The following is a 15617-nucleotide window of genomic DNA, read 5'->3' on the forward strand; positions in this document are numbered from 1 at the left end:
TTTGTACCCTGTCAGTAAGTTTTAGGCCAACACTCATCCCACCATCTTACTTAGTAAATTTAACTGTATCCCTGAAGAAAAGTAAAGATAAATCCTACAAGCTGATATGTCACATCAGATTTGCATCATTGTGGTCTTTATATTATTATGCTCTACCTCATCTTTCATTTTCATTTCCGTCTTCTCTCAGATCCTGATCCGTAACCGTGCGACAGAACTGGATGCCCGTATGAACGATGGCACCACTCCTCTGATCCTGGCAGCCAGGCTGGCTGTGGAGGGCATGGTGGAAGAGCTGGTCCACTGCCACGCTGACATCAACGCTGTAGATGACCATGGTCAGAGAACCACATTCTCATTTCATTTATTTATCCTTTCTTTCACCCCTTCCTTTTATTGGATGTCATATTTTTATTAGATGTATATTGATTACTCACATATGTTTGCAGTTATTTGGATTACAATGAAAACATTGCTAGTATAGAAGCAACATTAATAGTATGATGTGGCTTGCTAGTTTGCTGTTTTAGATTGTATGCTTGTAGTGGTCAGTGAAAAAACTTAAAAAAGACTATCAATTGCTGTCTTTATGCCCAACCTGTTAATCTCATCACTCTGTATTCATGAGGTTATCCAAGATTACATTTGTCATCTCAACAAGATTAAAGGTGTTGTCTGTATCCATGACAGTTGTGGAAACTGCTTCAACTTGTTAGATTATGTGCTAAAATGCCCATGGCTGGCAATCATGTAACTATCGCTAAGCTAGTTTTCATTTGTTTTATTTGCATTTCAGTCCTTTTGTGAATTGGTTCGACTAACCATAACTGTGAAGACATGCAAAGCTGGAGCAGAAAACAAATGGCTGTGTGGAATGTAACAGGAAAACTTGCTGCTGAATTATAATAATGCAAGTATAGCTAACATGGATGTACTGCTTTGTCTCTCTCCCTCTTTTATCCACTCATCCTTCCCACCATCTTAGGCAAGTCTGCTCTACACTGGGCAGCAGCAGTGAATAATGTGGAGGCCACGCTTGTGCTTTTGAAGAATGGAGCCAACCGTGACATGCAAGACAATAAGGTGTGTTCTTGTGTTTTTCTTGTGTGTGCAATTTTCTCCTGCTGTTCTTTACTTTGGTTTGCTGACTATGACTGTAACGGAAGAAAATGTAAGTTTTCTTATATGTTAATGGGTAATATTTAGATTTGACATATTTCCTAATAAAATGTATATATATATCACAGAGAGTAACATATTTATCTTTGGCTGTGTTCACTCCAGGAGGAAACCCCATTGTTTCTTGCTGCCAGAGAAGGCAGCTTCGAGGCGGCTCAGGTTCTTCTTGACCACTACTCCAACCGCGACATCACTGATCATCTGGATCGGCTGCCCCGTGACACCGCCCAAGAACGTATGCACCATGACATAGTCCGCCTACTGGACCAGTACAACCTGGTCCACAGTCCCCACAATGGGCCCAATCACATGGGTGGAAATGGAGGGCACTCCTCCCTTGTCTGTGGGGCCAACGGAGGCTTCATCGGCATGCGGCCCGGGCCCCAGGGCAAGAAGAGCAGGAGGGGTGGAGGTGGCGCAAAGGTGGGAGGTGTCGGTGGGGGAGCTAAGGAGCAGAAGGACATGAAGGCCAAGCGGAGGAAGAAGCCTGCTGGAGGAGAGGGGCCAGGTGTGGGTGCTGGAGTGGGAGGAGGCAGTGGAGGAGGTGCAGGAGGAGGAAACGCTAATGGTGCCAAGGCAGCAGGAGGGCTGTCGGAGAGCTCTGTCACCATGTCACCCGTTGACTCCCTGGAATCACCACACTCATACACAGGCGACGCCTCCGGTGGCGTCTCCAACACGGCCAACTCCCCTCCCCTCCTGGCCAGCCCCAGCTCCAGACCGCTGCTGCCCCCAGTCAGCCACATGCTGGGCCAGCAGCAGAGCTGGGTGGGCATGGCCAAGCACGGCTATGGCGGCCACATGTTCGGCCTTGTGCCACACCAGATGGGGGCGTCCCACCCTGGCATGGGCCAACACCACGGCCAGGGCCCAATGCTCACCCCCATGAATGTCACCATGAGCCGGGAGCAGCTGCCTCCCATTGTCACCTTCCAGATGATGGCCCCGGGACCGGGAGGAGGCCAGGCCATGCTGAAGCAGCCGCAGCCTGGGCAGGTGCAGGTCCAGCCGTCCCAGGGGCAGAACCAGAACCAGGGTCACTCCCAGCAGGGGCCAGGTCACCTCCACTGCACCCAGGGCATGATGTACCAGATGCCTGACCAGATGGGCATGGGGCACGGGCTCTCCCACACCCACCAGCACCCCCACTCCCACACCCTCAGCCACGGCGGCCACGGGATAGCAGAAAGCCAGTCGCGGCAGCTGCCCCCCTATCAGGCTATGCAGAGCCCTGTGGATAAGTACCCCACACCCCCCTCCCAGCACAGTTACACCACCGCCGGCTCAGAGGGCACCACCCCCGGCCACCCTGCCCACCCACCCAGCGAGCACCCGTACCTCACCCCCTCGCCAGAATCCCCTGACCCTTGGTCGTCCTCTTCGCCGCACTCCAACTCAGACTGGTCTGATGTCACCACCAGCCCCACCCCCCTGGGGAACCCCCACCATGCACTGCCCTCGTCACGCCACACACACATTCCAGAGCAGGTGCAGCTGCAGCCTCAGTCGCAACAGACGCAGCAGGCCTCCCAGCAGCCTCAGCGTGGAAACATGCAGGTGTTTGCATAGGCCGGTCAGAGGAAAACATAAAAGGACCAGACTTTGGGGTTGTCACTCTGTGTAGTTAAAACTACGACACTTAAAACTATGCCTGTCTTTCTCTCTCTTTTCATTAACTCTCTTATTTCTTCCTCATTATAGTAATCAATCACCTCCCTTTTTGTGTTTTCTTTTCCTCTTTGCACTTAAGAATACTGTGTATATTAAAACGTCATTGAGTATTGTCAGCTAGAAATCAAAAGTTTTGAATACCAAAAGGTGTGGTGTTAGCTGTCTGTCACAAAAGTGTTTTCCCTTGTAGTCCCCTTGATCGGAGCCAAGAGTCCCCTGTTCTGAGAAGTCAGGATTTTCTCACACAAAACTGTTTTATGGAGGGATCATCGAGGAAAAGCCAACCAGACGGTGGTTGGTATCGCAGGAGGAAAACGGACTGTTGAGACGGACATTGAGACAGGACCTTGGATATTCTGCTCTGCTCATTCTCACTAGTGGTACAGAGCTGAGCCTTATTTGTGTTTGTTTTGTTTTTTTGTGAGGACATTGAGGACATTTTAATTTTTTAACATGCTATATGCTATCCTTCAACATTTTTAAAGTGATAAGCCTGCCAATACTAACTCCCCATTGGAAACATTAACTCTACATTTTTTTATATGATGGGTCACATTCAATCAATGTTACGCTTTTATTCTCAAAGCAAAACTGCCGAGTTGTTGTCTTATTGTTTTTTATTCATGCATTATTTTTCTAGTTTTTAATATGGCTAAAGGGGGAATTTCATAAATGGCTTTTGCATAATTAGAAAGACATACAAATACACACACAAATGCATCTTGTCACTATGTGGTTCTAAGCTTGTGGTGTAAATATCTCCTCCTCAAGTTAATGTATTTTTAATGCATTGATTACAGTAGATAGTTACTAGTGTTTACCCTCAAAACTTGTCTGTACACACACACAGTTCACAATGTGCAGTATGCTATAAATACAGAGAATCCACAGTATGTTACCCATTTATTGAAGACAATTACTGGTAGACGATCGAATACGAGAGTTTATTTGAAAACCAAATTAAAGTCTGTATGGATGCAATCGTGTCACGTCGCTCATGGTCTCTCACCGCAGAGGGTTTTAGTGTAACGCTGTGGATGAGTGGACTTCATGTGACGGTGAGGGATTAAACGAGAGGGGGCTTGAGAAACTTTATGCAAAAACACATGCATTAGTATTGTCACACATTAGTATTGTTACCGTTGTTTTATGGGGCGAGTATGTTGAAATGTACATAGATGGACAGAAAGTTCTACCCCCATCATTACTGAGCTTGATTTGGCTATGACGTGTATCTTCTAAAACGGCTGTTACTCTTCTATAGTATATGAATACTGTTCACACCTATTAAATGATTTGAAATGGCTGTTTCTATACGTTTCCTCTTCCAATATCATGTAATCACTTTTTGCTTAACTACAATCAGTGTATCTGTGCACCTTTAATTGTCACATGATTCATAAACCAAGTCTGGAGATGTGTAAGGTAATTTGTACTGTTGTAATAAGAGTATTTTTTGTCTTCCTGATGCTTCTCGAGTTGATGTTGAGCAGATCCTTGTGCGACTGCTCTGTAATACACAGACAATCATTCACTTTTTCACTTTTGCAACTTTAAAAAGGAACATTGTCTCTAAGACCAAATTTATTTGCCAGCCAAAAATGTAAATCATTTCCAAATTTGTGTCGGTTGTTGTTTTTGTTTGGATTACTGTTACATTGTAGTGAAAGACTAAAAGTTAAACACATCCTATACCAAGAAATATTGTTTTGGTTGCCATTACTACTGTAAGTGTCTGTGAATAAACCAAATTGTTCATGTTCAATATTCCCAGTATTTGGCACTTATGAGCCTTTTCCTAATAAGATGAAATTCTGATGTCCCTGCAGTTTGAAAAATACGTGGTCATTGGCTTGTCAGTCAGCATGTAACTTTTTTAGTAAGAGCCTATGGAGCATGCCATTTCCCATACATATTCAAGGCCATTTGTATGTGCTGTATATAAAACATTTTTGTATTTTCATTGTACTTTTCCTTTCTGTTAACCATAAATAGCCTATAATATACATGTCGTATGAAGTAGTTGCCCTCGTGTTTGTATAAGATAGAAGATACTTCTAATAATAATAAAGAACAAAAGCTGTCTGATGGAAATAAACCAAATGATCAACCAAATGTGCTTACTGAAATAAAGCTCAGATCTTGTTAGATCCTTGAAGTTCATTTACCTCTCTTTCTTAAAATCCACTTAGTTTATCTCAAGAAGTGTGTCAAATATTGATTGGATTCAGTTAAAATAAAAAATAATAATAATACGAGACGGAGAGATGAGTGGAGGTTTGATGGATGAATCTGGCATGTTTTACCCAAAGATGCCTAAACAAATAGCCTAATAATTTGTTTTAATCACATTAAGTTCTAATGTAGACTGCACTATACTGCCCTACAAAGGCAAACAGCAGGAACTACTTCTGTATTTTTTACATGGCTAGTGTTTAGTGTTTCATATCAACAAAAATTATACCCATATATGCAAATTACATACAGTCATCTGCTTTACCGACAATACTTTTGGAAAGGAGAGAAACTTTGAAGCCATTTTCTCATTTTCACTACTGCCGTTGCAGGGCAGAATACAGGATATCAGAAATAATAGTAGTTCAGTGCCGTGCCGTGTCGTGCCAGCCCAGCAGATGGCAGCAGGTGGACCAGGAAGCATTGTGGAGCACGCGAGGAAGAAACCTGTACACGGAAGTCATTCGAGCTTTTCTGTGCTCTGCAACATTTATCGATAATTCACTCTCTCCCCCGACAGGTAGTTCAGCCGTAATGGCAGTTCATCGTGCCAGATTCTGCACGGATAAATTAACTGTCAAAGATGATGTGTAGGTATCAGCGGACGTTAGATATCCAGTGTGGGTCAATGGACGCGAGGACTTGAACTGCTGCTGTTTTGACAGCTGGTTTGAGCTCCCAGTACCTGGCTTAGTTGAATTAAGCCCACACTGAAAACTGGCGAGGAACTACAGGGATCCTGTTTAATGCAAAGTAACCTCTCTACGTGTCTGAAGTTGCTTTCAGCGGGGTGTCTTTGAAGGCATCACTGAAGGAAAGGTGAGACCATTCTCTGTCAGTGACTTCTTCCTGTCTTAATCAGTCTTTCCTCTTTTACTGTGGTTCAGCAAGTCTAGTTCCTTTCCTGTAGGTCTATGTGTAGATTTTGGCAATAATTACATTTCTAACTACATTCACTGAGTGTCTGCCTTGTCATCATATCCCTACCCGTCCACTGTGCCGTGACCAGCCTCCTACCGTCCGGTGCTCATGGCTTCATCCCGGCTGAAGTACCTGTCCCTGGGCGTGCTGGTCTTCCAGACCACCTCCCTGGTGCTCACCATGCGCTACTCCCGCACGCTGCAGGCCGACGGGCCGCGCTACCTGGCCTCCTCGGCGGTGGTGGTGGCCGAGGTCATGAAGATCCTGACCTGCGTTCTGCTGGTCTTCAAGGAGCACAGTGAGTGCACTGTGCACTCAACACTATGGATAACAGGAATATCACAATAATCATAAAATAATCACAAGTCAAAGAGTCCAAACTGATTAAACAAATTGCTTGATGATGAAATGATATGAACTGGAGAAAAGCCAGAAAATCTTAGCATTTGTAAAGCTGCAACCAGCAAATATTTAGTATTTTTACTTGTTAAATGACTAAAACGATTAATCAATTAACATTTTGTGTCAACTAATCAATTAATCGGCTAATCATTTCAGCACTATTTTCAGTATAACAATATCTGCTAACATTTGCAAAATGACATGTTAAATGATCAAATAGATGTTCATTGCATTGAACTGCATGGTAATATAAAGTACACTAAAACTCTAATCTTCAAATAATATTCTTTACTTTGTTTCAGACCTAATTTTGTGAAAGATTTTGATACGTTTTTGCTTTTTATGTTTAATTTAGACAACAGAATTGTGTATAACAACTCAATATCATTATTTCATCAAGATATGATTATATTTGAAGACAATAGACAATAATATTGAATACTGCCCAGCCATATTTGGATGTGTTGAAGACAAATTGTCAGACTGGAACATTGCACAACACTAACTCATTTTAATAGCTGGTGATTAACCTCAGAAAAATGACTCCTACTTGGTTAAGAGGTAATACAAATTTTATAACTAATGCCCGTCTTACGGCAATGAGTCCTGCCAAAGCTGACAGGTTCAATCATAATTCCAATTTAATTATGCATTTAAAGTCTTAACTTCCACCCCACTTTCCCTCAGGTTACAGCGTGCGCGCTCTGAACAGCGTCCTCCGCCAGGAAATAGCCCACAAACCCATAGAAACGCTGAAGCTGGCGATTCCCTCTGGGATCTACACGCTGCAGAACAACCTGCTCTACGTAGCGCTGTCCAACTTGGATGCTGCCACCTACCAGGTACAGAGGAGGGCAGGTCAGGCTGGAGAGAGATTGTGTCTGTCTGCATGACTCACAGCATGACTCAGTGCAACAGGCACACGGTAGTTACAGTAGAGCTATTGTGCCTTTCCAGGGCATTAAGAAACTGCATGGCCTTATTCATAGAGTCCTTACTTTTCTCTCACCCCGTCTCCATCAGGTGACGTACCAGCTGAAGATTTTGACCACGGCTCTGTTCTCAGTGTCCATGCTGGGCCGTAGGCTGGGCGTCTACCAGTGGCTCTCCCTGCTCATTCTCATGGCTGGAGTGGCTCTAGTACAGGTCTGTCTAGTACACCATTATGTTTCCTTCCTATGTCATTTGCATGCAGAAATGTAAATACACTCCTGTCCCAGTATGTTGAATGGACAGTGTCTATCGATGGCTGTGAGGGATTTGCTGCCATGTTGGAGGAGTGTCAACAAAAGGATCGTCTTCTCCTCCTTAAAAGCCAGTAAATTGTCAGTGCACACAATTTGATGTTATAATCCTTTGTCCCATAATCCAAGGTGAGCGTTCATACACAAGCCCGATTCAGATGTCAAAAGAATGATGCACTAGCCCACAAATGGTGACTGTAGAGGACATCAGGCTCAGCCGTCATAAATCCACAGGCCCATCAGACAGGCAGCATCATTCACCAGATACCTAATGTAAATGGGTGTCTGAGTGCTGGTATGTCACCGGGGTTATCAAGTGGTTTCCTCCCAACACAGATGTTTTGTTGAATTAGGCCCACGACACGACAGGAGGCTCAACAGTCATTTCTCGACACCAACTCTCGACACAAAACTACAGCTAAAGTCAGGCTTAGGTTTAGCACTAGTTCCCAACAGTTTTTTTCTTTTTTTATAAGATTATTTTTGTGGGAATTTTTGCCTTTATTTGTAAGGCTGGGTCTTGGCAAGGACCTCACGATACAATACGTATCACGATACATCGGTCACGATACGATTGTATCACGATACATTGCGATACGATACATATTGCGATACATTGCAATACTCTACATAATTTACTGAAAATTTAAAAATAGAGCTGAAAATACAACTTGCTGTGTACCACCTGGGTAGTCTAATATGTACATCACATTATATTGAGAACTCAGCAGACAAATTGAGTCAAAACTATTTAATTCAAAGGGATTTGAGGGAAATTTAGGGACATTTTAAATCCGTTTAAAACATGAATAATTTTTTTTTATGTATCAATACGAGGGGCTGGAAAATCGATACAGTATCATGGAAAAAATATTGCAATACTCAGCTGTATCGATTTTTTTGCACAGCCGTATTTATTTGACAGTTGGGTGACATGTGACAAAGGTCCTGGGCCGGATTCCATCAGGTCCCTACTTGATCATTTCTAAACTCACTATTTGATTTCAACAACAAGCCAATGGGACGGCTGACACTGCTGGTTTGAAACAGCCCGGTCATTCAATCCTGTCTTAATTAATAAGATAGATATTTATATGTTTGCATATTAGTCATAAAATATGTTATGACCCCCAGCTGATATCCTTTCTTTTCATCCAGAGCAACCATGCTACTAGCAAACAGTATGTCAGCTAGCATGCTACAGACAACCTAAAGCTAACAAGCTAACATATCATCCTTCTAAAGAATCAATATACCAGCAACCATGCTACAACCAAACACTCTGTCAGCTAGCATGCTGCAAGCAAAAGCTAACAAGTTGACATAACAACAGATCAATATCTTATCAAATATGCTACCAATAAGCAGCCATAGCAACCATGCTATTAGCAAACAGTGTCAGCTAGCATGCTACAAACAAACAAGAGCTAGCAAGCCGGATAGATATGGTATTTCTCATAATACTGTGTTGCAGTTTAATAAAAGGCACACACTTGAACAGTCTGGATGATGTAATCAATGACCTGCAGAGGAGAGCAGCAGTTTCAACAGGCAATAGCTTCCGCTGAAAGATGAGCTAGTCTCAACAAAGCAAAGAATGAACATATTGTACAATTGAAAGAGAAATGAGAGGAGCAATGTGCGTATGTGCTGACGCCTTTAGACCGAGGATAGGATTTCTCAAGGACAGGTACATTGTGACATGAGTTGGGAGAGAGTTCACACATTGGGCATATTACTGTCCTGAGGCGATTGCTTAGATCTTTTGTTTTCAAGAGAGAACAGAAGGCTGCCATACACACTGTACATACATAATGCTCCTGTGGATTCGTCAGTGTTACAGTTTCATGTGCTTGCCTGGTCAAGATATATTACAGAAAATTATAGAAGCGGTGGTAGGTTGTTCAAATTAAACTTTAAAGTGGGGATAAATCAAGGAGGCAGAAGTGACATTACAATCTTTCCTTTTGTTGCCACTGCTCCAACAGAATGGTGTGTCCTTCTCAACCATCGGTAACCACCACCAACACATTTTCTGGCCTGTATTGTGTTATTGTGGCTGTTCATTTTCACTCAAGGCTGGTACAGTTTGTCCTCCCTGTGCAGAATTTGAATAGGAATTACATTACGTTATTTTTTAGGAATAAAGGAGAAGGTGCAGAGATGGCAGTCAAACAGCTCTGTCATCTAGTCTAGTGCGGCAAATCTTTAAACATATCCAAATCAGCTTTACCAAGGGATGATTTGTTCAGATATTTGTATTTTCATCCAAAGAAACAGTGTGTATTACTGTTGTTGCTCAACCAGCAAGCTGAATACATTTCTTACTTTGTAGAACCATTTCAGAGTTTCTCTTTCCCTTTGCATTGTTACCTTTCGTTTTCCTGCTTAGCACAGCACTCTGTATATATGAACACTCATACATTTTTACAGCTTGGCAAAATCGTGATGACCCCTTTGTTTGAATGTCAGATAGCTGGCTGGTTAGATTCAGAGGCAGAAAGTTCAAGTTTGTCGCCAGCTGTTGTAGACAATCCAGTAAAAGCAGCACAAAGGCAGGCTAATTACTTCTCTTGCATGTGCGGATGTTGCCTCACCCCTCTGCTCATGGCGTGCAAACACACCAGAACGCATTATACGCCAATGTCAGTGATGTCAGTGGCTTTGCTGCCTCTGATAGCTAGTGCCAAATATATGACTAGAAGACAAGTGTCACTGGATATCTTTAAGTTTCATCCAGATTTGCATGTCCTCATATTGTCGTACTGACAGCTTTACAGTACCAGTACCTTAATTCTCTAACCTCAATACTAAAGATGATTGTGCTTTTACCATCTTGGCCCCAAGACTGTGGATTGCCTGCCTGTAATTCTCCACTCCTTTTTCTTGTTTCTTTTCCTGCTTCTCGCTTCTCTTCCCAATCCTCCTCTCTCTGCCTCGAAGCCTCTCCTCCTGTTTGTGATCATAATACTGTGCTGATGGTATAGTCTTTTCCCCCTCTTCTGAAGCCTAGCTAATTCAGTATCATTGAAAATCACCTCATAAAACACTTTTTATAGACTTGCTTTTATGTAACGTTTTGGTTTTATATGTGCCTTTTCAATCTTGTGTTGTTCCGGATGCTTTATCTTTTTTACCACTGTTCTTTTCAATATGTTTCTTAACTTTTCAAGTACTCTGCTGCTGGTTAAGCGCTATCTAAAAAAGTTAATTATCTAAATTCTCTGTGTCTATGTCTTTCTCTTGTACATCCAGTGGCCCTCTGAGTCTGCCACGGCCCCAGAGAAGGAGGCCCAGTCTGCCGGCTCCCAGTTTGTTGGTGTGACGGCGGTTCTGGTGGCCTGCTGCTCCAGTGGCTTTGCCGGGGTTTACTTTGAGAAGATCCTCAAGGAGAGCAAGCAGAGCGTCTGGGTCCGCAACATCCAGCTAGGTCTCTATCCGTCAATCAGCTGTTCAGTCAATCAATCAGGCTGTCTTTCGTCTGTCTGCCTTTCTACTTGTAATTCAATCCGCTGAATAATAACGATAAAGTATTTGTAAGACAGGAATACAAAATCCTCCAAAACCCTTTAATGACAGCTCCTTGATTACAGGCGCTTCCATCAACACAGGAATAATGCTGTGAGATATTATTGTTGTTGTTCAAAACAGATTAGGCAGAGTAAGGCACCACTACTATGTTTTTGAAGCGAGCTCTTGCGTACAGTCCCTTCTCCCTGCGCAGGGAGCCAGCTGGGCGTTTTACCTCAGATCTGTTTCTGCTAAGATGAATGTTCCTGTCTAGTTTATTTTTACCTCGGAACGTGTGAGGCATGTGTTAATTCTCCTGCGATTCATTTCCTGGTGTGAGCTAGGAGCTTTTTTTTTTTTTCCCCCTGCATCAGATGTTTGAGCCAATGCCTAGATAACTCTGTAATGAATACAAAATAATGATGCAATGTATTTAAAACACACTTTTTGGTAAAAGCCAATTAAGTAAATCATAACAGGAATAAAAAAAAAGTGGGAAAAAGCAAAGCAGTGGTACGATATTTAGTACTGGACAGAGGATGTGGTTCTGTAGTTTGAATTTCTCTTTTTTGCTGAGTTGATGGAATTAATTGACTGACAGAGAATACACTCCACCGATAATATTATGCAGTGACTGCAGGATACTGTACATGCACCGCTGACAGTTTGTTCCAAGTCAGATCTTTTGATCAGACTTCAGCGTGAAATCTTTGGTTAGATCTTAAGAGTCAGATCTTATGCTTTGCTCTCCTTTTGATCTGTGTGTGTATGTGTGTGTGTGTGTGTGTGTGTGTGTGTGTGTGTCCAGGGCTGTTTGGCCTGGTGTTTGGCCTCATCGGGATGCTGGCGTACGATGGGGAGAGAGTGAAGCAGTCTGGGATGTTCCAGGGATACAACACGATCACCTGGGCCGTCGTGGCGCTGCAGGTATCGAGCTGCCACACCATAAGCTCTCTGTTTAGATTGGAACGAAAATTGTATATTGTCAAACCTCTGGGGTAATAGGCTATTTATTCCGGGGATCAGATTCCCCTGCCGGCCCATACGGGTCATGCCTTTGTCCATCTGTGTCCATGTGTTTGTTTGTTTCTCTAGGCGCTGGGTGGTTCTGGTCATAGCAGCGGTCATCAAGTATGCAGACAACATCCTCAAGGGCTTTGCCACATCGCTCTCCATCATCCTGTCAACTCTCATATCCTACTTCTGGCTCCAGGACTTTGACCCCACTGGGTAGAGTCTCACACTCGTGCACAGACTCACAAAAAGACACACACACACACACACACACACACACACACTCACTTCTTCACCTCCACTTACAGGACGTACACTAACGCACACTAACACACTTCTCCTGTCCCTGTATCTCTCAGTATCTCAGCATATGTCTGTCAGTCTGTTTCTCCCTCTTCCTCTTCCTCTGCCTGTCTCTCTCTCTCTCTCTCTCTCTCTCTCTCTCTCTCTCTCTCTCTCTCTCTCTCTCTCTCTCTCTCTCTCTCTCTCTCTCTCTCTCTCTCTCTCTCTCTCTCTCTCTCTCCCTCCTCTCCTCTCTCTCTCAGAAGTTCTCTAGCTGACAGTTTTGTTTGGTCTCGTCTGCAGTGTGTTCTTCCTGGGGCCCTTTTGGTCATTGCGGCCACTTTCCTCTACGGCTATGAAGGCAGCCCTCCCCCAACCCCAGCAGGGCGTAGGACACTCACCGCCACCACAGGAGCGCCGGGACGTCCTGTAAGAGGGTCGAGAAGTAGACGGGAGAGGAGAACGGAGGGCTGGAGAGGAAGAGGAGGAAAGGACTATACCATAGCATAGTATTATGATCACAAACAGGAGGAGAGGCAGAGGAAGAGAAGAGAGAAGCAGGAGAAGAAACGGCAAGAAGGATTGAAGAATTACAGCAAGCACAGTGCTGTGTTGGGTGTCAGATACCAAAAGTGCCTCAGCTGGGAAGGGTAACCAAGGCGAACTGGAAACTGTGGCCAAACAGGACGTTTTTTTTCCATTGTTACCACTGTACAGATAAACCTGGCTGCCACACCTCCAGAGTTGGGGGGAATATTCTCAGCAGGACTGACTGATTGTATAGACTAAGAACCTGTTCGACTGCCAGTCTCCATTACTGCCACATCAATCATACCTATACAATAAATTAATAAAAGATGCAGACAGATAGGACAGATAGGCAGGCAGGAGCTGCCAAAAGGGCACATTCTTAGATAATGTGAGCACAGCCCAAATAGTTGGCTTGTTCACCTCAGAGTCGTAGGATTAAAGGTTCTGTCATTGAGCCTTGGCTTGTCCCACTTTGGCCTACAAGAGCCTTTCACTCTGTGAGATCTTTACTTGTAGGCTATAGCAACCATAGCGACCATAAGTAGTATTGTATTCTAAATTATGGCTCTCAGGTTGCATTTTGCGTAGTTATTTTGGGAAACTGTTTTTGTTGCCAGGCAACATATAGATACTGGGACATGTGGAACTCTTTGATAACACATATATCTCGGTGACAGAACTATTTCACTATATGGCTCTGGTGTATGTGTGTCTGGCCTACTGATTTAAGCAGGGATTGGGGAGTAAAATGTAACAGCGTTACAGTAATCTGACTGTATAAATTACATGTTACAGGAATACAGAAGTCTGACGCTTAAAAAAATACAGTTAAAACCTGTAACAGTTTACAGATCGACTACATAAAAAGGTGATTGTTTAAAGATTTTTGAAGGGAAAATGACATTTTGATTATGTTCCAAAAATCATTTTTGTACAACATGAAATAATGTTAATCATGGGTGTAAATAATAGCACCATTTAAATTATAATCCATAAATTTCAATAAATTGTCTGTTTAATTTATATTCTGTAGATTCAGAGTTAAAGTAATCAAAACGTAATTGAAAGCAGTTCAGCTAAGTTACTGAGTTGGGAGTGTGAATCGATTATACTAGTTACATCAGAAACCTGTGAGGCATTATTTAGAAAGTAATCTTCCAAACCCTGACTGTACGGTTCCACTCGTGTTTTTTCTTCTAGAACCACTTCATCAGTATGTTTTTTGGGTAAAGCGGGTATAGTTAATAACTTTATTATTGTACCAATTGTGATCTCTTATAAAGGAAAAATGTTTCCTTCAGCCTTTGCTGTGTGTTTTATTGTGGTGGGATCGTTGCTCATCTCCTCCCTGATCTCTTTCACACATAGACAACACATTCACACTTCATACCCGGCTAGATTGTAGCACAGTATTAGGTTTATGAATCCATCTTGTTTGACTGTCATTATTCCCATCTGAATTTATTCCAGAAATCTAAGTCTCTTACAGTCAATTGAGAGTCTTTGACAGTAAAGAAACTACCTTGCACAAATGTATAGTTATACTATGCAGAATGCTCATTTGCATTGCAAACTAATCAACATAAATAAGTTCACACAGTCGAATGTTTGACATTTGTTTTAATGAGTTAAAAACACTGCATGCAAAGGCCAGACAGTCTGAGAGAAAGGATTGTAACACCCCAATGTTCCATGTCCCTTCATATATAATATTGGCTCCAGTCCCACAGTCATTTTAAATCAGTCACTGCATGAAATTCCAGTTAATCAGTAGAACAAGTAAGAATTAACAAGTCAAGTTTATCATCAAGGACTGTGTACCACTCTATCCTCAAGTCCTCAGGCACATCTGTTACTGTAAGAGACACTTGAGGCCCTGACACACAGACGATATGTAGAAGGTAGACTGTGTGACCTCTTGGCCAAATACAAATGTATTTCCGCAAACACTTCCTCCATTGTGATATGGGCAACGTGTCAAGAAAGGGTTTCCCCTTTTTCACTAAAGCCATTGACATTCAATTTTCCTGTATCAAATCACTGACTAATAAAGATCACCTTCTTTGACAGTTTCTCCTCTGGATAAACCTATTCAAGGTTCCGGACTAGATGTTACCCCTGCTTGTCGCCGTTGGCCATCGGCTGCGTTTTGCCTCACAAACGTCTGCTGTGTCATGGCTACGATAGGCATGTTGTTAAAACGCCCTGTGTCCACACCGCCATGAGGAGAGTGTGTAGCAGGGCTTACAATACACAGGCAAACAGTCCTTCCGGTGATCATGGCTCTGGTATAGTTGTAGATGAGGTGCGTATGTGTGTGTGTGAAGGCTTGTACGGTTTGCACCAAGGTAATGAGCAGCATGGAAAGGTAACATGGTTACATCCTCGGCCTCTTCCCTCTCTGTCTCATCTGGACCGTCCTGATGTGAGCAGCTCAGTATTTCAGCGTAGGCCATTTCACTGGCCCACTGTGTGCTGTGCACTTTACAAATACAGTATACAGACCTGCCTCAAAAATGATAAGCTAACATTTTTCACTCCGATTCTACTTGATTGGGAGAATGTGAGACATTCTGTAAGCTGCACTCCGGTTTTCATTTCAAAAGTCATCGAACTTCATAAAAGCTT

General features: G+C 43.1%; 2 protein-coding genes across 2 annotated transcripts in view; both read left to right on the plus strand.

Moving 5' to 3' along the window:
* Positions 1 to 4981, plus strand: part of notch2 (notch receptor 2) — a 41949-nt gene extending 36968 nt beyond the window's left edge. Inside the window, exons 33-35 of the mRNA XM_071541674.1 lie at positions 191 to 338; positions 986 to 1083; positions 1285 to 4981. Coding sequence (XP_071397775.1) covers positions 191 to 338; positions 986 to 1083; positions 1285 to 2748 — 1710 coding nt within the window. The 3' untranslated portion in view covers positions 2749 to 4981. The remainder of the gene's footprint in view (positions 1 to 190; positions 339 to 985; positions 1084 to 1284) is intronic.
* A 549-nt stretch (positions 4982 to 5530) lies between these two features.
* slc35a3a (solute carrier family 35 member A3a) lies at positions 5531 to 14289 on the plus strand. The gene is given in 10 exon segments (XM_071541487.1): positions 5531 to 5904; positions 6095 to 6304; positions 7096 to 7250; positions 7432 to 7554; positions 10908 to 11082; positions 11971 to 12089; positions 12258 to 12269; positions 12271 to 12392; positions 12762 to 12769; positions 12772 to 14289. Coding segments are annotated over 9 exon segments (1101 nt in total). The 5' UTR covers positions 5531 to 5904; positions 6095 to 6114; the 3' UTR covers positions 12969 to 14289.
* Positions 14290 to 15617: the final 1328 nt, after the last annotated feature.

This window comes from Centroberyx affinis, unplaced genomic scaffold (assembly GCF_046629955.1).
Source record: "Centroberyx affinis isolate AG114_WGS23_722 - 3 ecotype Tasmania unplaced genomic scaffold, CSIRO-AGI_Caff_v1 ptg000220l_1, whole genome shotgun sequence".
Taxonomy (NCBI): Eukaryota; Metazoa; Chordata; class Actinopteri; order Beryciformes; family Berycidae; genus Centroberyx; species Centroberyx affinis.